We start from the raw sequence: 24,942 nt of genomic DNA, 5'->3' as shown, positions 1-24,942 counted from the left end.
AACAACGTAAACATAGATACAATGTATAAAGCAACGTAAGCATAGATACATTGTATAAAACAACGTAAACATAGATACAATGTATAAAACAACGTAAACATAGATACATTGTATAAAACAAAGTAAAAATAGATGCAATGTAAAAACAACGTAAAAATAGATACATTGTATAAAACAACGTAAACATAGATACAATGTATAAAACATAGTAATAATAGACACATTGTATAAAACAACGCAAAAATAAATACATTGTATAAAACAACGTAAACATAGATACAATGTATAAAACAACGTAAACATAGATACATTGTATAAAACAACGTAAACATAGATACATTGTATAAAACAACGAAAACATAGATACAATGTATAAAACATAGTAATAATAGATACATTGTATAAAACAACGTAAACATAGATACATTGTATAAAACAACGTAAACATAGATACAATGTATAAAACAACGTAAACATAGATACAATGTATAAAGCAACGTAAGCATAGATACATTGTATAAAACAAAGTAGAAATAGATACAATGTAAAAACAACGTAAAAATAGATACAATGTATAAAACAACGTAAACATAGATACAATGTATAAAACAACGTAAACATAGATACATTGTATAAAACATAGTAAACATAGATACAATGTATAAAACAACGTAAACATAAATACATTGTATAGAACAACGTAAACATAGATACAATGTATAAAACAAAGTAAACATAGATACAATGTATAAAACAACGTAAACATAAATACATTGTATAGAACAACGTAAACATAGATACAATGTATAAAACAACGTAAACATAAATACATTGTATAGAACAACGTAAACATAGATACAATGTATAAAACATAGTAAAAATAGATACAATGTATAAAATAAAACAACGTAAACATAGATACATTGTATAAAACAAAGTAGAAATAGATACAATGTAAAAAACAACGAAAACATAGATACATTGTAAAAACAACGTAAACATAGATACAATGTATAAACAACGCAAACATAGATACAATGTATAAAACAACGTAAACGTAGATACAATGTATAAAGCAACGTAAGCATAGATACATTGTATAAAACAAAGTAGAAATAGATACAATGTAAAAAACAACGAAAACATAGATACATTGTAAAAACAACGTAAACATAGATACAATGTATAAACAACGCAAACATAGATACAATGTATAAAACAACGTAAACGTAGATACAATGTATAAAGCAACGTAAGCATAGATACATTGTATAAAACAAAGTAGAAATAGATACAATGTAAAAAACAACGTAAACATAGATACATTGTAAAAACAACGTAAACATAGATACAATGTATAAAACATCGAAAACAAAGATACAATGTATAAAACAACATAGAGACATTGTATAAAACAACGTAAACATAGATACAATCTATAAAACAACGTAAACATAGATACAATGTATAACAACGTAAACATAGATACATTGTATAAAACAAAGTAGAAATAGATACAATGTAAAAAACAACGAAAACATAGATACATTGTAAAAACAACGTAAACATAGATACAATGTATAAAACATCGAAAACAAAGATACAATGTATAAAACAACATAGAGACATTGTATAAAACAACGTAAACATAGATACAATGTATAACAACGTAAACATAGATACATTGTATAAAACATAGTAAAAATAGATACATTGTATAAAACAACGTAAAAATAGATACATTGTATAAAACAAAGTAAAAATAGATACAGTGTATAAAACAACGTAAACATAGATACAATGTATAAAGCAACGTAAGCATAGATACATTGTATAAAACAAAGTAGAAATAGATACAATGTAAAAAACAACGTAAACATAGATACATTGTATAAAACAAAGTAAAAATAGATTCAATGTATAAAACAACGTAAACATAGATACAATGTATAACAACGTAAACATAGATACATTGTATAAAACAAAGTAGAAATAGATACAATGTAAAAAACAACGAAAACATAGATACATTGTAAAAACAACGTAAACATAGATACAATGTATAAACAACGCAAACATAGATACAATGTATAAAACAACGTAAACAAAGATACAATGTATAAAACAACGTAAACATAGATACAATGTATAAAACATCGTAAACAAAGATACAATGTATAAAACAACGTCAACATAGATACATTGTATAAAACAAAGTAAACATAGATACATTGTATAAAACAACGTAAAAATAGATACATTGTATAAAACAACGTAAAAATAGATACAATGTATAAAACAGCGTAAACATAGATACATTGTATAAGACATAGTAAAAATAGATACAATGTATTAAACAACGTAAACATAAATACATTGTATAGAACAACGTAAACATAGATACAATGGTAATAATAGATACATTGTATAAAACAACGTAAAAATAGATACATTGTATAAAACAACGTAAACATAGATACAATGTATAAAGCAAAGTAAAAATAGATACAATGTATAAAACAAAGTAAACATAGATACAATGTATAAAACATAGTAAAAATAGATACAATGTATAAAACAACGTAAACATAGATACATTGTATAAAACATAGTAAAAATAGATACAATGTATAAAACAACATAAACATAGATACATTGTATAAAACAACGTAAAAATAGATACATTGTATAAAACAACGTAAACATATATACAATGTATAAAACAACGTAAAAATAGATACATTGTATAAAACAACGTAAAAATAGATACATTGTATAAAACATAGTAAAAATAGATACAATGTATAAAGCAACGTAAACATAGATACATTGTATAAAACAAAGTAAAAATAGATACAATGTATAGAACAACGTAAACATAGATACATTGTATAAAACAAAGTAAAAATAGATACAATGCATAAAACAACGTAAACATAGATACATTGTATAAAACAACGTAAACATATATACAATGTATAAAACAACGTAAAAATAGATACAATGTATAAAACAACGTAAACATAGATACATTGTATAAAACAAAGTAAACATAGATACATTGTATAAAACAACGTAAAAATAGATACAATGTATAAAACATCGAAAACAAAGATACAATGTATAAAACAACGTTAACATAGATACATTGTATAAAACAACGTAAACATAGATACAATGTATAAAACAAAGTAAAAATAGATACATTGTATAAAACAAAGTAAAAATAGATACATTGTATAAAGCAACGTAAACATAGATACAATGTATAAAGCAAAGTAAAAATAGATACAATGTATAAAACAACGTTAAGATAGATACATTGTATAAAACAACGGAAAAATAGATACAATGTATAAAACATCGAAAACAAAGATACAATGTGTAAAACAACGTTAACATAGATACAATGTATAAAACAACGCAAACATAGATACAATGTATAAAAAACAACGTAAACATAGATACACTGTATAAAACAACGTAAACATAGATAAAATGTATAAAACAACGTAAACATAGATGCAATGTATAAAACAACGTAAACAAAGATACATTGTATAAAACAACGTAAAAATAGATACAATGTATAAAACAACGTAAACAAAGATACAATGTATAAAACAACGTTAACATAGATACAATGTATAAAACGTAGTAAAAATAGATACATTGTATAAAACAAAGTAAAAATAGATACAATGTATAAAACAAAGTAAACATAGATACATTATATAAAACATAGTAAAAATAGATACATTGTATAAAACAACGTAAACATAGATTCAGCCCCGGAATTCGGAACAAGGTTCTGAAAACAGAAATATTGCTGTAGACCCATGGACAAGGCACTGGAGATAGGAGTGAAAAGCTAGATACAGGAGCAATGTGCTGGATACGGGGACAAGGGGCTACATACATGGACAACAGGTTGGATACAGTGACAAGTGGCTGGATACAGTGACAAGTGGCTGTGTACAGGGACAAGTGGCTGGGTACAGTGACAAGTGGCTGGGTACAGGGACAACAGGCTGGATACAGTGACAAGTGGCTGGATACAGGGACAAGTGGCTGGGTACAGGAACAAGTGACTGGGTACAGTGACAAGTGGATGGGTACAGGGACAAGCGGCTGGGTACAGGAACAAGTGGCTGTGTACAGGGACAAGTGGCTGGATACAGTGACAAGTGGCTGTGTACAGGGACAAATATCTGGGTACAGGGACAAGTGGCTGTGTACAGGGACAAGTGGCTGTGTACAGGAACAAGTGGCTGGATACAGGGACAAGTGGCTGGGTACAGGGACAAGTGGCTGGGTATAGGGACAAGTGGCTGTGTACAGGGACAAGTGGCTGTGTACAGGGACAAGTGGCTGGATACAGGGACAAGTGGCTGTGTACAGGGACAAGTGGCTGGATACAGTGACAAATGGCTGTGTACAAGGACAAGTGGCTGTGTACAGGGACAAGTGGCTGGATACAGGGACAAGTGGCTGGGTACAGGGACAAGTGGCTGTGTACAGGGACAAGTGGCTGGGTACAGGGTCACATGACTGTGTACAGAGACATGAGGCTGGATACAGGGACAAGTGGCTGGGTACAGGGACAAGTGGCTGGGTACAGGGTCACATGACTGTGTACAGAGACATGAGGCTGGATACAGGGACAAGTGGCCGTGGACTGGGACAAGTGGCTGGATACAGGGACAAGTTGCTGGGTACAGGGACACGCGGCTGGGTACAGGGACAAGAGGCTTGATATATGGTCCATGTGTTAGATAAGAGGACAATGTGTTTGATACAGGGACAAGGGGCTGGACACATGGACAATGTGTTATATACAAAGACAATGTGCTAGATCAAGGGACAATGTGCTGGATAAAGGGACAATATGCTAGATAAAGGGACAATATGATGGATACAGGGACAAGGGGCTGGACACATGAATAATATGTGAGATTCAAGGACAAATGTTGGAACAGTGTGTTAGAACAAAGTCAATGCATCAGACACAAGGACGAGATACAGGACACATAGTAAAGGACACAGGGGAAAGGATGCTGGAAACTGAAATCGGTGCGGGCTACAAGTATGTGTGACACGTGGTGGCAGCGTTATATCCGGGTATTGTTGTGGCTGTGGTTATACTGGGACCGGTTAGGACTGTATTTTAAAATAGATTCTTATAATTGTGGTACATACCAACTGAGAACTAATAATGAAACACGAAATATTGTGTTAATAGGAAAGCATATACAGTGTATGGCCCTTCCAGTACATGGCTCGCCCGGTGCTTTTTTAGAGAAGTTTTATATATATTTGTATATATGTATCACTTGCAGGCACAGACGAATTAAGAACTCAAAAAAAAACATGTACTGTTCCTAATATTCAACAATTCAAACGGCTATTCTAAACTATCAAATAAATTTAATATTTTTAATAGCACTAATAAGACATTGAATTTATGGAATCGCCATTTTATTTAAATAATTCTTGGTTCTGTTTATTATCGTGAAGGGTTCATCCAATTGTGAGGACACTAATGAAAGAACAATAAACAGTTTATACTTGAAACAGCATCCCTCTCTAAAATAGGATTGTAGTAACATTTAATTAAACATAAATCATGAAACATTTTTCATCTAAACGTCAGTAATTTATACTTATTAAATCATATATGTTTCTATAACGAAAACTGAAAACAATAATGCATTTTCTGAATAACATTTGAGAAATTACATCTCGAAGTTATAAATTTGAGTCATTCAGAAAGTGTATAATAGTAATGACATTTAAAAATTGAAAAATCTCAGAAAGTTTCAGAGGTCAAAGCTGATAAGGTGTTAATAACAAAATTCGATACCGTAATACGCAAAAATTGTATTAAAGTTCAAACATTTCTGCTAACAACTCGACTTATAAGGCAATCCGTTCATTAAACATTAAGATTAGGGCGGTGTCTGAACGACCTATGGTATTGCCCGGTATAACGTCACACGTCACGGTTACACTCTTTAACACGTCATTATTAGTAGTATTCTCTATATTTCCTCCGAATCGAAGATTCACAAACAGAACAATACATATATGCATTCATTGAAGATCGACAAAGTAACGTACATGTTATATGACAATATACAAACAGAAATTCAAAAGATAAATTGTATTGTAAAGTAAGGGTTACGCTGGAGTTAACTCCCCTTTGCGTCACTACGCTCCTTAACTTACATGTACTTAAGTTACTTAAGAGAGATGACCATCATACGAAATACAGAAAAAGGAAAAAAAATACAATTGACACATTATAAAGTTTTGTTTAAGACATCATTTGTAGTAAAGTTTGCACATTCTGAATATACAAGTTATAGATTTTATGCGAAAGTCATCTAACTCCGATGATTAAACATTAAGGTTAGGGCGGTGTCTGAACGACCTAGCGTATTGCCCGGTATTACGTCACGATTACACTCTTTAACACGTCATTATAACATCTCTTGGTAAGGTGACAACAGGTGATATATGTCCGCAGACATGACGAGCACGCCCCCACTTAATTTGCGGTTTGACATATAAGCCTAAACGTGTTCGATTGATTGTATAACTTTCGCCGAAAGTCATTTGAGTAAAGGTAAAACATATGTATAGAGAATACAGAAAAAAAAACAAAGCGTCATTTATTTAACATCCTCACATTAGACATTTGCTAAGAAATGTATCAAGTCATGTAAGGCTAATGAAGGCAAATATTTCCTTTCGGTTATAACACATACTTTTCCGACAAAAATTAAATCACTGTGATTCCTGTTAGATGTTTTCTGTTAGATGTACATAATTTGTCAGTTTAAGTTCAATTTCAATAAATGTTAGTGTCAAAGGACAAATGGATTGGGCTGCAGGCATAGCCTATTTAAGCCCACTCCAAACACAGTTACAAACAGTGGTACAAGCATAGACATAGACATTAGAACACATACAAACACATATAAACAAGTTGGTATTATCAAATTAATAATCAAATTAGGGGAGACAACTACTTATACTCATTTTTATTATAATTGAATCTAGTGGTGTAAATTCTAACCTTTTATTTTGATATTGAAAAGACATATAAAATATATACCGGTATATGCATATTATGAAGAGAAAAGAAAAATAATTTGTTGATGGAGCTGCATGTATAAACATTTGATGGGATTAAATTACCGCACCCAACAGATACAGGCCAGAAAGTCCATTGTATCACACAAGGCCATCCACTGATGAGTTTGGAAATTCAATCCCACCAAATAGTTGAATTTATGCATATTAAACACAGGTTAGATATATAATTAACATGTTGTAAAGCTTTATATTCTTATTTATGTAGTTGTTTCCCAATATTTTTTGATAAAATAGTATAACTGGTCGTCTAAACCCGAGCCCCCCTCACTAACAATATTTAAAAAATAAACAATGAAGACAAATAGGAAATATTAATATTAATATTCATGTACCATTTCTGGAAATCAGAAGAATTACATCGAGAAAAATAAAATGTAAATAAATAAAGTGTAAATAAATAAAATGTAAAATTTCATTCAAAATTGAAGTTAAATGTCCTGAATCTTCTAGAACTCAGTTTAAGTTGAAACTGCGTCACATTGATGATAACTTGTATGTGTTTACCTAATTGGAACACCTAGACTCGGTCCACCGTTTGTGGAACTCGTGATGTCTTTTGCTTCCTTTTGTTGAATCTTTTCAAATTAATAGGACGTTAAACAAACTCAAACTAAACGAACTTCTCAAATTTGAGCTTGAATGTTTTCCTTTTGATCACAGTTACTGATATCTTTATTCTATTTCTACTTAATATATGTGCACTTAATAGTGTGTTTCACTGTGTTACAGCCTTATATCGCGGATTCTACTGAAACAGGAGAAATGTGATGGTAAGTGATAATTTCACTAATGTTAAGTCAGCATTAATATTTGTACTAGGAAACTGGTATTTAGCATAGAGGTTCCCCGTTTGTCCAGCATTAACTCAATGCAGCAAAACTTGAATTCTCAATTTTCTCGTTGGACTTGGACGTTGCATTTTACTCATTACGTCCGAAGCTTGTTTATAAATATCTATCTAACAATGAAATAAATGTCATATATAGTAAAATCAATAATCCATATGTTCTACATATACTTGAACATCATGTTAATAAATGACAATAGCTTACATGTATGTAGCGATCTCCGGGGTCGGACAAAATGTGCTGGAAGAAGGACTCAATCCTGAGAAACAAAGATTAGAGATAAGACTCAGGAATAAAGCGTAATACCCAGCCTAGTTGTGCCTACAACATTGTACTTGAACTGGAATGGAGATTGGACTTTGCATGACATCATACAATATAGGTTTTTATCCGTATATACTATTCAACTCATCATAACATAATATTGGAACTCTGATAGTAAAATAAACAAAAATTGCTCCTTTTGCACATGGTCAAAACATTTCCACAACACATAAGAATCAATAACGAATTTTATATCATTTATATTTTGAGATATTGCTAAAACGCTTATTAAGTATCGAGTAACAAATAATACAGTTTGTAACCCTTCCCTTGCTTGTCGAATGTTGCAGTTTAAAACAACTGTTTTCCTTCCGGGTACAGAAGAGTTACAAACTCATTATGTGATCTAATACATAAGTGAGCCCAATAGTGTATGCCTTGGAACCAGTTAAGTGGTGTATATGATAGCGTTGATGGCACACTGTCTCGTCATTTTACATTAATTCTGATACACAATAAAGGGTTGGCCTGTTACAAAGGCAATGTAAGTAGACATCCTAGCTATGTATGTAATATGAACCTGTTGCAAAACATGTACACAGTTTTATCATATCCTGGTCATGTCGTAATGAAAACAGGAAGGAAATAAAATTAAAAATCAGAGTAATTGTCAACAAACAATAGCCTTAATTCAGATGATACATATACACCTGTTTACTGTCTAAAAATACAACAGGATATTTCATTTATCAAAATGGCAGAAGAGTACATTCTTTTTCCATTGTCAGCTCAACGATCAATGCATATTAAGTTAGTTCCACGTGAGATAGCTTATGAGTGTATGGACTATTCCTAAATTACGTTCTAAACTGCTGATTTTAACAATTTTATTTGCCATTTCTGTCAATATTTAGGCAATTATATCAAGAAAACGTTAAGATACAAAATAGATAAAGCCCCCAGGTATTACATTGTGATGTTTGAACGACCTAGATTTTAACTCCATGTAAAGTCATACCCACCGGTTACATTGTAACCTCACCGGCCGGCATGACAAATACGCCCCCGATTTACTGCTACGTACTGTACATTTGATTAAATGTTAGATTGTTATAGCTTTATACTCAGGCTTAACATTTCATTAATATGGATTTATATTTTTAGTTTGTACAGTAAAATCAAAAAAGGTCATCATTAATTTGAATTCCTTAAATGAGGACACCGTAAACAAAGATATAAAGCCATTTTAGGATAATGAATGATAAAACATCTCTCTTTATAATCCTACATTTCGGTATTTTCTCTTGAAGTTATATGGACCAAATATCAAACAAATGCTTATGGCATTTTTTCATAACAAAGCATAAGTTTGATCATCATTATAGTGAACTATTATGGTATCCCCAATATTACGATGTGGCACGTTTCCCATATCTGAACACCTGGTCCTGATTTTCTTGTATCACACCTTCAACAGTACAAGTAAATTGTTGATGATATTTCATGTATATCTTGTATGACAAAAAACCATCCAGAGCGGCGAATGATATTACCTAATTAACAATTATTTTTCGGTACAGAAATCCAAAACACAGAAAAAACCCCATTCAGCACCAAATGAACATCTCACCATTATAGAAGTGTCATTATAGGTCAACAGAATGGACATACCTATCTTATGGTGCCATAAAATCCTTTACAAAGTTACAAATTTTGGAAAATACATTTTCTTAAAGCTAGCATACTCAAGCTGCAATGGTACGGCCTGTCATGGGGACTAGACGTCACCCACCAAAAGTCAAACACCTTGAGAAGTGAGACAATCACTGATATACGACGAACTAGTTGAGTATACTATCAAGGTTCTTCAGCAGATAAACACTGAATCCTCTAGAATAATATAAACTATTTAGTATTTAGTATGTAGGTAGTCTATATAGCTTATCTCAGATACATACACTGGTTGTTTTTATGAAGTGGTTAATCCGCGGCTTTTAAAATTCATAATATACGGGTTGTAATCACTTCCCTGTCTGTGGCAACAGTAGTTTAAACCATTTGGATTTCCACCTTTATGACCCCCAGCATCACATGTCGGTCCCAGAAGGAGGAAACAGCTTCTTTACATACTGTATCTATAACCATTTCTTATAGGTGCGATCTCATAAGTGTGGCTGACGTTCATCTATTATTGCTGGCTCTTCTAGTTTCTCAACCAATCCATTATCCAAACTTCTCACTACCACTCTCAGTACCACTCTCATTACCACTCTCAGTACCACTCTCACTACCATTCACTACCACTCTCACTACCACTCTCACTACCACTCTCAGTACCACTCTCACTACCACTCTCACTACCACTCTCACTACCACTCTCACTACCATTCACTACCACTCAAAGTACCACTCTCACTACCACTCTCACTACCACTCTCACTACCATTCACTACCACTCTCACTACCACTCTCTCAGTACCACTCTCACTACCACTCTCAGTACCACTCTCCTCTCACTACCACTCTCAGTACCACTCTCACTACCACTCTCACCACCACTCTCATTACCACTCTCACTACCACTCTCAGTATCACTCTCAGTACCACTCTCACTACCACTCTCACTACCACTCTCACTACCATTCATTCAAGAAGTGGAATAAACGATATGTGGATTTTGAAAAATTCAAACGATCTTTTGATCAATCTTAAAAATCATCTTATCAAAAATGTTTCCCCTGTCACAACTTTTGATTTGTCGACCCTTTACACTACTCATACCCAACTGAAGGAACACCTATATTCTCTTTTCATAGAAAGGCGTATGGCGATACAAATATATTGTTGTGCATATTTCGGAGCATATTTTGTCAAAAATACAGCAAATGCTAAAATCAAATATACTGAGGACGATGCTGTGAGAATGATTGAGTGCCGGGTTGACAATATCTTTGTTGAGTTCGATCCTGGTTTCATTAAGGTGTTTACATGTCTTTGTTGATTCAGAACTCAAGGGCTTGCTCCGAATATCATGACCTCCGTGATAACAGACGACTGCTGACGTAGGCTCAAGGTTTCAAAAGATGAAGGCTGATGGAGACTGAAGACAAATGGTAGGGTCGCCATTATGATATAACAGGGAAATACACTGCATACTCTTTTGTTTAGGAGATATGCCAGTCGATGTTTTTCTATTATGCTCATCAGGGTGCCTTGTGGCTTTGTTGTCACTGGCCGCGCTCTCAGTTTGAGGGCGTACCAGTACCTCGATTCGACTGAGATTTACATGGCGGATGTCATCGTTGAAGCAGAAGACTCTTTCGGAACTCCTTTTCTTGTTATATATGTACTTTTTCAATGGTCTCCATGCGAATTGTTCCTTTGTTCATAATTTGGCCTATGAGTTAGAATTATGGTTCTGTTGACATTCGGGTTTCTCTTGTGGTTTTAGAGAAGTAAGCATGCATAAAATATGACCGTCTCTAGTTACCCTATCACAAATATTGAACCGTTACGTCACCATACCTTTGCTGCAATATCAGTTTCCTGATTGAAATTGTCCCTTTGCAAAAGGAGAAAGGAAATTTCTTGGTACCAGTATGTCGTTGTGTCAACCAAAACCTTTGGGTTTTCTTTAATTTTATCCGTTTATCACACAATCTTATTAGCGGAAAATTGTCTTTGCACAATCTATTTAGTATCTTTGGTCATTTAATCTTAGCGGAAATCTCTCCAGATATGGATCTAGTCATTGCATGTCTTTTTAACTAAAAAAGGGAATGGGGAGGTTTGCAACGTGCTTAATTACGTTCAATAATATTTGCATGTGTAATTGTTTGTAAAATGTTCATATTATGTGTTTGGATGAGAAATGCAATAAATTTGAATGAACTCGAATTGAACTTATTTTAAAGCTATTAAGAGTACAGACACACAGGGCGTGTTCGTAGATTACCAGGTGTCTTTTCACTGATATTCTGTATCCTCTGTCTGTAGGGAGTCATCGAGAATAGGCAGCAGGTCACGCCCGTCGTACACCTCATGACACCTTATACCCGGGTACTGTTGTACCTAATAACGTTTAACTCGGACCAGACAGCAGATTGTTTTTCATTGTATAGAGTGACAACCTAGTGAACCGTCTCTGATATGTTTTGGATGGCGTCAAACGTTAGGTAGTTCCGTTTCCTTTTCGGGTACAGACAAATTAATAAATAATTCAGAACTCATTATAGTAAAAATAATGCTTTAAATCAAACTTTTGATAGCAATATGAAAACCACGAACCTCAGACCAACACATAAAACCTATACAATTTTGACAAAAAATACACTTAACAGTAAATTCCTGGCTTCGTGCTTTTTTCAGTTTTTATTTTTTTTCGTTTTGTTTTGTATTGTTTTGTGTGTGGGGTTTTCTTTGGGGGGGGGGGGGATTTAGTTGTCTGATTTAAAAGTTGTTTACATACCTATCGATTCCGAGTGCAGTAGTACATTTTGATAAACATGGATGTATGTACTTAATGTATATATCATATATAATATTTAACATAACTGTGACGATTACTTATACATTGTATCTACATCAAATGTTTATTGTAGTCAGTTATTCATTGTGCACGATAATGGCGCATTGACGTTTCAAAATCGCATTATATATGCCTCCGTTCTCTTTAAATCTGCTGTAGACAAAAAATGTTTTGTAACATTATAATTTATTTATAGGCCCCTTCCTGAACCTTTACCGCTGTATTCTGCTTGTATTTGTAACATTATAACAGATTTATAGGCCCCTTCCTGAACCTTTATCGCTGTAGTCTGCTTGTATTTCTAACATTTTAACGGATGTATAGGCCCCTTCCTGAACCTTTACCGCTGTATTCTGCTTGTATTTGTAACAATATAACGGATTTATAGGCCCCTTCCTGAACCTTTACCGCTGTATTCTACTTTTATTTGTAACATTATAACGGATTTATAGGCCCCTTCCAGAACCTTTACCGCTGTATTCTGCTTGTATTTGTAACATTATAACGGATTTATAGGCCCCTTCCAGAACCTTTACCGCTGTATTCTGCTTGTATTTCTAACAATATAACGGATTTATAGGCCCCTTCCTGAACCTTTACCGCTGTATTCTGCTTGTATTTGGGAGCATTTTTGACAATGTTTATTTCTTCATTTTTTTACGTTTAGCACCGCAATTTGATTCTGGGTGGATGAGGTGGCCATATGGCGCATTTGGATTTTGCTATGATTGGTTTTCTTCATTGACAAACTAAATAAACAAATTGTTGTTTTCTATTTTATTTCTATGGCTATTGTTTTACGGGCAGAGTTCATCATGCTGTAAGGGCGTCAATGAGCTGATATTTGTAATTTTATAATCATGTGGGCAACATATATTGATGTCTGATGTGGCATATCCTGTTTAAGAACCGGAAGGAAATACATAATTTTATGTTTAACAAACTATTGCACTGAGTTAGATGATTTTTTACATGAATATCCATTTACCGTCTAAAAATAAAAACAGGATATATCATATATCAAAAGAAAAGAAAAGAAAACTGACATAAATAAAAACCCACATTCTGTTTTTACAATAACCGTCAAATCATTGTATGATAACCAAATTAGTTCTACCTAAGATAGTTTCGGTGTAGGTAATTTCCTAAATTACGTCTAATTATTAATGCTATAAGGTTGTACAATACTGAAGTCATAGTATGCCGACACAGCGTTAAAGTCCTAACAACAATAAATGGCGTGGTGACAGGAGATTAGATCGTCATTTGTACCTGCGTTTTTGTTTATCTAATGAGATTCTCATAGAACACGTATAAATCACAAAAACGTTGCGTGACAAAAAATGATGAAATCTATCTATATCCGTATAGAAGGTAACATCCAATGAAATTACATAGGTAACTGGTAAAGCCTAGGTAAAGTGGATATTTAATATAGGATTCTATTTTCAATGGTCTCACAATAAATTACCTACCGGTAACTAAAATTAACATATAGCGATGACGCCGTATCGTCACACCTTATAACGTTCCTTTATTACGGATTAATTTACCGATACGGGTATATACCAGCACCAGCCATTACGTCGGAGGGTGTATATCTACACCTCGTTTAAATGGCTATATTAAATTAAGAAACTGACGTACGTGAAGTCTAAAAAAAGGTTGTCGGTGTACCGATACAGCTAATTTGATTATAAAAATACAATGAATTAACTGAAATATATTTGTTAAGTATCGATTAAAGGCCTGGTTAATGGATTAATGTGTGATCAAAATGACAATATAAAAACTTTAATATTTTATTTTCGTTAAAGCAACAACGTTGATTACCACATAAAATACATCTACACACATTTTTCGATACTCGATAAAATGTTATTCTTAAGTCCTGCCAAACGAGTCTGGAAGCTGGAAAATACGTTATGACATCGCATAAAAGGCATAACTAGGAGTGTGACATTGAATATTTTAAATGACCCGATTTTATTGAAAACAATCTTTAAAAATACAAAGTAATGGAATATTGTGAGTAGATGCAGATAATCACACAAGTTAACATATCACTGCGTCATATACTAATTGTCCTCAATTTGAGGCGTAAACGGTGGTCTGAACGCAGTCGACAACGAACATGTTCTAAGTTGCACGTTGGGACTCATCAGTGAACCATGTTTTAGAAGTCAAAAGAATTTTTAAAAAACTCCATGTTTCAGGGAGGATTATTTTATTTGTCTTCTGCTGAGGGACGTTGGATAAACCAGCAAGGATCCACAGCTCCAGTTGCTGGGGGTATGTATCTTTTCTGTTCTCCCCTACATTGCACTTAATCTTTTTTGCGGTGATGTCTTCCTAGGCGCAAACGCTTCTCCCGTTGTCAGATTAAATATGACCTGGTGGAATATCATGCCTTCGTGTCGATACTGTATTTCAGTGAGATGGCACTTTAAAGTTAACACAATACACCCTTATTGGTGTTTAAATTACGAAATCATTAACAAACGGCAGTGTGTGGTCTACAAACTTTATTGTCCTCGTCGCGACTTACGATTGGGTAAGTCAGGCCTAATCTAGTTAAATTGACATATCCCTGATTATAAACGGAGGACAGAAAAATAAGTGAATGGATCATGTAATAGAAATGTGTTATCCGAGCACATCCGGAACATTTGTGCACATGCCAGTGCCAGAGGGTGGTGCTGTTAAATATACGTGATGTTGGTGTGACTGACCTACGTCATGATGATCCCTGTGTTTGAGTCAACCTAACGTCCGGAGATGATAGGCCATTCGATGACCATTAAATCTTACGACACATTCATTTAAAGGCCATTTACATGTCTGCAAACGACAGATGTTCAGGTATGCACAGTTAAATGGAAATTTTCCTTCCGAACTAGAAACGATCTGCACCGCGATAAAACGATACGTAGCTGTTTTATTTCTTCTCGAAAGACAACGTAAACGATTGACGTCAAATCTACTCGCACCATAACGGTAAGTATTTTTTCATAATATCAGATTCACCAGAATTGTTAATATATTAAATGACGTCACATTATCTCACCAGAACAATTAAAATGTCAAATGAAATTGCATTCACTTCTCAATCAATGAAGAATGTAAATACCGTATTACATTCATTGCATGATTTTATTTTCAGCAAAATGAATAGGAAAAGATTAATTGAAGACATGGTTATTGACGTTAGACACTTTAACTTGCATTCACTCATGGCCTTCTAAGTTTAAAAAGGTGTTAGGCTTTCAGCAATCCATTCCTGGACTATCAGGATCATACGATGATCGGTATGGGCCGGCAGAAATGTAACATGACTTTATATAAATCTGCCCGGCAGTTTTCTCAGAGAAACGAGTTTATCTAATTTAATTTCGAAGTCTCTTATAGTTGTTGAATTTATGACGTATTCGGGCAGACCATTCCAAATATCAACAGTTCTGGAACTAAACTAGTTTTTTTCTTATATCTAGTCTTCATGATTAATTAATCATAAATCATACTACAGGTAAAAGACACATAAAGTACATCAAGCAAAAATGAATACCAATGACATGCACATATTACCGATGATGATACTGCTTAAATGATACATGCTAAGGAGTTGGAACATGTTGGTGGGCTTTGTGACTGCCATTTACAGACCGCGTAAAGGTAATTAAGTTTGGGATCATGGTTCGTGTTTAGTTTCCTGAGATAACACTCCTGTGCTAACCCCCTGGTAGATATATTACTTAGTACAGATGTACCTTTCTGTCGGACATGTTTTTCCTGAGAAAACTACCGGGCATAATTATATTCAGTTATGATACGTTTCTGCCGGCCCATATCGGCCATTGTAGGATCAATTCACTCGTTTTGATAAATCTTCTTTTTCAAAACACATGCACTTTTATCAAAGTATACACAAGACACAGAGTATCATATATCATAGTAATTATATTTATTGTGATTATTTAACATTAGAATACAAATTAACGGCAGTTTATATCATAATTTGCATATATACAGTATTACAAAATTGCCGTCATTTCGAAGGTTCATCGATAATGGAATGACAAATTACAATATAATGATACATACTTATCTCGATGTGTGTACGTCAGAAACATTATATATGTGTGTATGACGTTGTCAGAAACATTATATATGTGTGTATCACGGCTACTGAATGGTTGAAATATCTCCGTCCGTTAACAAGCCATGTATTAAATGTCAGTTTGATAATGCCCTTATATATCTGTACTTAATAACCCCTCGTGTCGAATCACATAAATATATGCATACAACATCTACAAAGCTCTAGGCTTTGACACATTCTTATACAAAATATACAGACTTAATAACTTAGTGTACAGTATAGGCGAGGGGGCGAGTGTACGTGATGGGGAGGGTAGTCCGGCTAAATGCGTCCCCTAATTAGTTGACGTTGAAAATAACGATATCACTTGCTGCACTCCGTAATTAACTTTTCATGCCCCGCAATAAAAAAAAGGGGGGGGGCATATAGTGTTGCACATGTGCGTCCCGTCGCGCCCCGTCCTGTCGCGTCGCGTCCCGTCCCATCCATGAGCGGGGGCATTTATGTCTTACAGACATTTTCTAGTTTACCTTCGTTTTACCTCTACTGCCTTGCCTAATGCTCATCAATTATCTACTAGTGAGACTCTAATATGTTGTGTTAATGCCGTTAAGACTTCGCAGAAATAAATACTAAAGTGAGGTTCATCAACTTGCAATGTGATGATATGAACGTAGTCGCAATGACACCTTAACAATGCATGTCAATTATCATTGTATCGAGATTAAAAATATATATAATATTATGCAAAAAGACTAGGCAAGATATTTCTATAAATATGATATTATAATTTATATAAAAAGCCACCGAGAATACATCAGCGGTAACTCAATGAATGTGTAGACGAAGCGACTAATGTGAGAACCCTCTGCATAATTGGGGGTTTGCTTTTGTGCGACCAAAATAAATCTCCCGCACTCATTGCAATATTTGGTATCTTTATATTTCTGTGTTTTCCAGTAACCCTTTATTCCACTTTTTGGTTTTATTGTTGAGAGTTCGACCAGGTGAGGAAGGCCATACCAATGTCCGTACAAATTGATTTTATTGTTGAGAGTTCGACCAGGTGAGGAAGGCCATGCCAATTTCCGTACAAATTGATTTTATTGTTGAGAGTTCGACCAAGTGAGGCAGGCCATACCAATGTCCTTACAAATTGCTTTTATTGTTGAGAGTTCGACCAGGTGAGGAAGGCCATACCAATGTCCGTCCAAATTGATTTTATTGTTGAGAGTTCGACCAGGTGAGGAAGGCCATGCCAATTTCCGTACAAATTGATTTTATTGTTGAGAGTTCGACCAGGTGAGGGAGGCCATACCAATGTCCTTACAAATTGATTTTATTGTTGAGAGTTAGACCAGGTGAGGAAGGCCATACCAATGTCCGTCCAAATTGATTTTATTGTTGAGAGTTCGACCAGGTGAGGGAGGCCATACCAATGTCCTTACAAATTGATGTTCTTGTTGAGAGTTCGACCAGGTGAGGCAGGCCATACCAATGTCATTACAAATTGATTTTATTGTTGAGAGTTCGACCAGGTGAGGAAGGCCATGCCAATGTCCGTACAAATTGATTTTATTGTTGAGAGTTCGACCAAGTGAGGCAGGCCATACCAATGTCCTTACAAATTGCTTTTATTGTTGAGAGTTCGACCAGGTGAGGCAGGCCATACCAATGTCCTTACAAATTGCTTTTATTGTTGAGAGTTCGACCAGGTGAGGAAGGCCATACCAATGTCCTTACAAATTGATTTTATTGTTGAGAGTTCGACCAGGTGTGGCAGGCCATACCAATGTCCTTACAAATTGCTTTTATTGTTGAGAGTTCGACCAGGTGAGGCAGGCCATACCAATGTCCTTACAAATTGATATTATTGTTATTCAATGGCAAAAGCCAGTAAAATGAAACCTTAAAAACATAGCAAGTGTGTGTGTCGTTGTACATGTGCTCTATCAAGGGCGGGTCCGGATCAACTGTAAGAGCTGGAGGAGGGGTGTACAATTTTCCGATAAATTCTCCCTGCACATAACACACCAGGCTGATAGGAAGGGTTAACGTTGAAAACCTTTGACAATGAAGGGGCGGTCGTCATGTCTGTTATATCCGCCAGTGTGATATTGGTAATAGGATTAAGGACAGTTTGCTTCATTTAAATGTACGTCTGCAGTTGCATCCTTCAATACTTTAAAATAAATGTTACTTTTCATATTAAGTTTTATTATGCCATTTCGGTACACAATGTAGGATCAGAATCACCACAATCAGTATTAGGACTTGCAGTAAAAATGTTAATGATATAACACAAACAACACCTGCCTTCATTTGACCCTGGCTTTGCGAGGACGTTAAACCCGCGATAAAACAAAACAATAAAACAGCACTTACACCTGTATAGACCATGTTGATGGCTCTTACATTGCCCCCTCATTTGAAATAGTATATATGTATATATAGACTTTGATAAACTAACGATACAGACGGATGAGCATACAAAGGTCAAAGGTCAGAAACGTCATGGATTTTCTACAATACCGAGTAACACTGATAAATATCCACACCCTGAACATTTTTATCATTACTCATCCCAGGTGGGATCATGAATACCTTTGCTGGTAATATATGCATAAGTTCCAGTCAATATCGAACAAGATTTACCTGAAAACCCCGCGGAAATCTTTGTATCCGTAATGTAAGGCGTCATGTGGGTAAAGTGGCATCACTCGTCAGTATAAATGTTAAAGAGGTCATTTGATATCCGTACACAATACTTATTTCAATATATAATTATAGTTTATATGTAACAGTCCAACACTAGACGCCAGAGTTAAATATAATACCGGAAATATAGTCAGGATGCTATATAATTCAAAGAGGGGATCCCGCAGCTTTTAAACTGCCCTCATAAAATCCTCTTTCATATAAAACGGCGAGATATTGCGTTCTTATTGAGACATTTACAACACAACAATTAAACTGAAGCATGTCCTAAAAAACTTCGTCTTGCAATATTTGAGGCTGGAACGAAATAGCTCGCGGATTTCCACAGTTTATACAGGTACAATATAATCTAATGAAAAATTGTGTTTAAACAATTATCCTCTATTCATGAATACCAAAACATCAGCCGGAGAGTAATACTTTCATGTTTGATTCTAAGGAGATGTTTTATTCTCTTTGTGACGACTTCAGTAAAATGAAGTAAGATTTGTATATTTCGTTCAGAATCTTACAACAAAGGGGGAAAACAAATGATTAGAAGCGGGATTGGCTATCTAATCCCTCCAAACAAATAATTCCCAGTTGCTACAAATATACCACCTATGTATGGAAAGGTTTATCTGCTTCTAGATCTGTGTTCGTGTTCCGAACACCCAGCGAGTCAATTGGGAGTGAAAACATGTTAAACACATTTACCTAGACACTCGGTATGTAGTTTTAAATTAAAATTGTCATGGATAAATTCTTAATTGCTAATTGATTTACAGTCGGCAAAAATGAGTTCAAACGAAGATGAGCAGACTTATAGTCATATTTACATAACAGATTTTAACTAGACTGGCTCTCAATCTCAATGCTTATTAATTATTTTCCTGTCATATACATTAACACGTTTTGTAAAAGAACAGCAGACCTGTTGTATCCCACTGAATGTAAACTGTATGTATGGGTCAACTAATATATAACCCAGCGTAACCGGAGGGTTTCGTTTGTGTCTTCTGCTAAGGAAACATGTGCGTCATCTGCTAAGGGGCAACGAAAAGGACAAGAAATAATCTGCTACCGCCATTTCAACACTAAGGATCTTCATCTTTTCTTTTCTCTCCAACCTACACTTTCCTGTTGGCAGTGTACCGATTGATTGATAGATGTTACGTCCGCCTCAATCCCGAATAGTTCGGTTGTCCAGCAGACCGCGCTAGGCACACATCTTTATAGTGCATTAGTGAACAAAGCCGATCTCAAGCATCAGAACTGTCTATACACTGGCCTGAGCAAGTCTACATGCTTTAAATATGCATAAAAGCCTACTGGATTAAATACCTCCTACACACGTGACAACTACACAAATACGTGAAGCTATTTCTTACATTTAGTCTAATAATTCACCTTACTAAAACACGACACTTGTAAACCATACTACATCATTGGATGTTTCCGTTTATATGTAGCAATGTCAAGCTCTTCGAACCTCGCTCCATTTCCTGTGATAGAAATCAAACTCACGTTATGAATGAATGATACGTTCAACTGTAGCAGGTCCTTAAAACTCGATGTGTGTCAGAAGTGCGCTTGTATCACTCGGCAAATATTTCCCGAATGTCGGACAGCAGGTCGTTTCCGGCTATTTTTAACAAGGCTTTCCTCTATACTCGTTTATTTGACGTCGAGTAAGCGCACGCGGATATGGAAAACCTTTCAATGGGATACAAGACTTTTTTTTATTAAGGAAAAACGTTTTTCACGTCAACTGTATAAAAAAAAACTACATAAAACGACCCTAGTAGTTACAGTGTAATTGATGGAGTAATGTCAGAGTTAACTGCCGTGTTCATTAATTACAGCGTTACGTACAGAGAAACTTAAACTGGTTTACGTCAGTGCTTGTCACGTGAAGTTCATGTAGGCATGCCGCTGGCTCCTCTCGATATGTTCAGGTAAGTCCCGTTTTACTTCTGTTTTTCTCCATTTTTGATTTTTAAAATATTAAAGTTTTTATTTAAGTCGACGACCAGCTGTGTTAATAACAACACCAGGCATGTTAAGGTAGGTACAACGTAGGTAACTGCTATAAGTTTAACAGGTTTACAACTAATATTACCAGCTGTGTTTCAATGTTTCGAAGGTTCGGGAACTTCCGGAAAGACTATCTCAGACGACGAGATACATTCCCTAAGCAATATCTTTATATATAATCTGACCAGCCCAGCTTGCGTTTTCACATTACCGGGTTAGATAAAATAAACTGAATTTTCGTATGAGAATTCGATTTCTTGTTTGATCAGGCCAGAACAGATTTATGATAAGGCTGAAATGATCTAAGAAATCGATATCGAGTCGGTTCGTCCATTATAAGGATAGGAATTACTACAATGTATGCGTTGACTACTAAGTGATAGTTTCTTTCATGAGCTGTAACATGTTTGCTGTGGAAATCAAACAATCGTGATTAAGACATTTCATTGTCTGCTACAGTTACATACAAGTTCACTCGGAGTAAGGTCGTTGATAATGGACACACTCTGCTTGGTTTGACGGGAGACATGGCGATGATATGTGATGCAGGAAATGCCTACTACACTTATCTATGGGGAATCTTGACTTGTTCCCTCTGTTATGTTGCCTTCTAAGCTTCTTTCCATATCGATTGTTTTATTGTGTTTATTATTGAGCCTTGTTTTGTCGTTGTCGCTTCCCTAACTCTCACTTTGTTATTACTTGGATTTGACCTAGATTTACACTGTGTCTGTCGCCGATGAAGCAGAAGGAGCGAACCCTTCGAGAACACCGGTTGTAATATTCCCCTCGATTTTCAATGGTCTTCATTTAGATAGTTCCTTTGTTCATACGTTACCCTAGATTTACCGATTTCAATTTCAATTTTTGTTGAAACTTTTTTGTACTTTCATTGTTGACAGTTTGGAGTATTTGTTATATATCTTGTTATATTATTTTGGCGATTTATTTACCTTTCCGTTTCCAAAACCTGTCTTTACAATGCCCTGCTATTGGCCTTTTTCGAGAGCGCTTGCTCAAACGAGGAAGGGTGTGGGTTTGCCCCTAAATGGCAACAAGCCAAAACCCTGAAGGTACTAAACGCTTCCTGATTTACATTCACGTTTTAATGAGTGGCAGTAAGGACTGGTTAGCCCTCAGTCAGATTAATGTGACTGTGTTAGATGTCTTCTCTTACCGTGCCCAGATGCGGCTTTCTCGGGGTGGTGGCAATTTCAAGTAGCCCAAAGAAGCTCAGACATCGTAGACGCAAACTTATGGTAGCTTACCTGCTACAAGAAAGTAAAATATCCACAATCCAAAATTATGTAACCATATTGTTCAATTGGAGTTCTATAATTATGATTATAGATATTACAAGACTAATAATGGCCTAAATATAAAGTATCAATTGTAGAACATTAAGTTCACTGACAGCTTCCGGAATCATAATCCGATATCACGTTCTTCATCTATCAATCTACACATCAATATCTGGTACATAAATGTTTTATTACTAATACTTTTTCGAGATTAAGAATAATAATGGAAAGAGCACAGCACCGATTTTAGGAATATGACGTCATTCCATACTTTGGTGGACTCTGCTGGTGGACTACTGGTCCCGAGGTTGGCGGTAGCCTTGTAGTTTGAATTTCTTCTGACAGGGTTAATTTGGAATTCTTGTTTAAGAACAAAATTTCTAATGTCCCAAATTTGCATACTTGTATCATTTTGAAGTGTTATAAAGGTATACATATCTTTAGTATGTCTCGGAGCACTTAAGACATTGAAATTCATTCTTCTGTCCTGTAGTGTCAACGATGAGGTTTAATTAGATATTCTGGTACGGTTAACATGAAATACTAGTCGTAGTGTCAAGTATCTACATCAGCCAAATAATGTTAATAGAAACGTTATAAAGGTGTTATAGACACCTGTTCCCCATCTCCGTATTTCTACAGGTGTTTCCAAACAATACGGACACGTTTTTTATTATTCTTTTTACCGCTATTATCACAGAGGAGACCTCATAAAACAAACTAACCATATGGTGGAGTGACTGTTGCTTTGTTTGACTGCCTGCATCGAAACAATAACATAATTTTAAATAAGGGATTCCTTACTTTGTATCCCTAGTAACCATTTTCCAACATATTTAAAAGAAGTAGCTAACGAGATTTTATGTACAGGTTTAAACGTTCCAATCTAAAGCCACTTTTTCAATTAATCAAATTATCGATATTTTTTAATTAGATGAACATAAGATAAGAGAACAATACCACGTACCAGACTGAAATTTTGAAGAAAATGAAGAAATATGTACAACATCAAGCAGTACATGTCAGGGTGACGTTTTGGTATTTCTAGTTCGTGGAATATCGTTAAATATGAGCCCTGTAGGATTGCAAGTAATGCCAACTTCCTGGTTTAGAAAATAAATTTAGATTGTCTAACAAGATTCTGTAAAATCCCTACTTTTCTCCTTGTAAGCTGCGACAGCGTACCATACTGAGGCCATCTTATTTATCACGGATAATACTGTAACAGGAAATGGGAAGGTTTCTATGAGAGATAATTAAGGAGGACAATAAAAAGGCTGCAAAAAGGCAAGAAATAAATAATTATATCAAATGAAAATGAAATACTATGGGAAGGTCTATAATAAAGATAATTCGGGGAGGGGGGGGGGGAGTAAAAGACAGCAAAAAAAGCAATGAATAAATAATTATATTACAATTGAAAACTAGTAAAATATAAAAAAAAACATATTTAAGTTAATGAGTTCATGAATTCCTTATGAATTTTTTGCTACTATTGATAGACAAATACATATTCTTAATAGAGACATCTTATCGTTTATGATCGTGCTAAAATTGATTTATCATTAGTTAACTGTCATCTGTTCAGTTCTACAGATAGCTAGTGACCACAGACAGTCTACCGATCATTCCTGTTTGTAACGCATTGGCGGATCGTTTGTATTTAGGTATTTCGTCTTACGTTAAATGTAGAGAAGCGCAGCTTACCACCCAACCAAGTACAGTCAGTGTCGCGAAGGAAGTGTAACAGATATATTCAAGCTAGTTACAAAAAACTGTCACTGAATAATACTAAATAAATATTCCAAGAAAAAGAAACGACATGCAAAACTTACTACAGATATAGGACGACATTCAAAACTTACTACAGAGATAGGACGACATTCAAAAATTACTACAGAAATAGGACGACATTCAAAACTTACTACAGAAATAGGACGACATGCAAAACTTACTACAGAGATAGGACGACATTCAAAACTTACTACAGAGATAGGACGACATTCA

At 34.8% G+C, this 24,942-nt stretch overlaps 1 protein-coding gene across 1 annotated transcript in view; it reads left to right on the top strand.

The window, feature by feature from the left end:
* Positions 1-21,250: 21,250 nt before the first annotated feature.
* LOC110455901 (cytosolic phospholipase A2-like) overlaps positions 21,251-24,942 on the top strand; it is a 69,216-nt gene continuing 65,524 nt past the window's right edge. Inside the window, exon 1 of the mRNA XM_021506325.1 lies at positions 21,251-21,555. Coding sequence (XP_021362000.1) covers positions 21,527-21,555 — 29 coding nt within the window. The 5' untranslated portion in view covers positions 21,251-21,526. The remainder of the gene's footprint in view (positions 21,556-24,942) is intronic.

This window comes from Mizuhopecten yessoensis, unplaced genomic scaffold, assembly GCF_002113885.1.
Source record: "Mizuhopecten yessoensis strain PY_sf001 unplaced genomic scaffold, ASM211388v2 scaffold8399, whole genome shotgun sequence".
In the NCBI taxonomy this organism is placed as follows: domain Eukaryota; kingdom Metazoa; phylum Mollusca; class Bivalvia; order Pectinida; family Pectinidae; genus Mizuhopecten; species Mizuhopecten yessoensis.
This window is presented reverse-complemented; position numbering and strand designations above follow the sequence as displayed.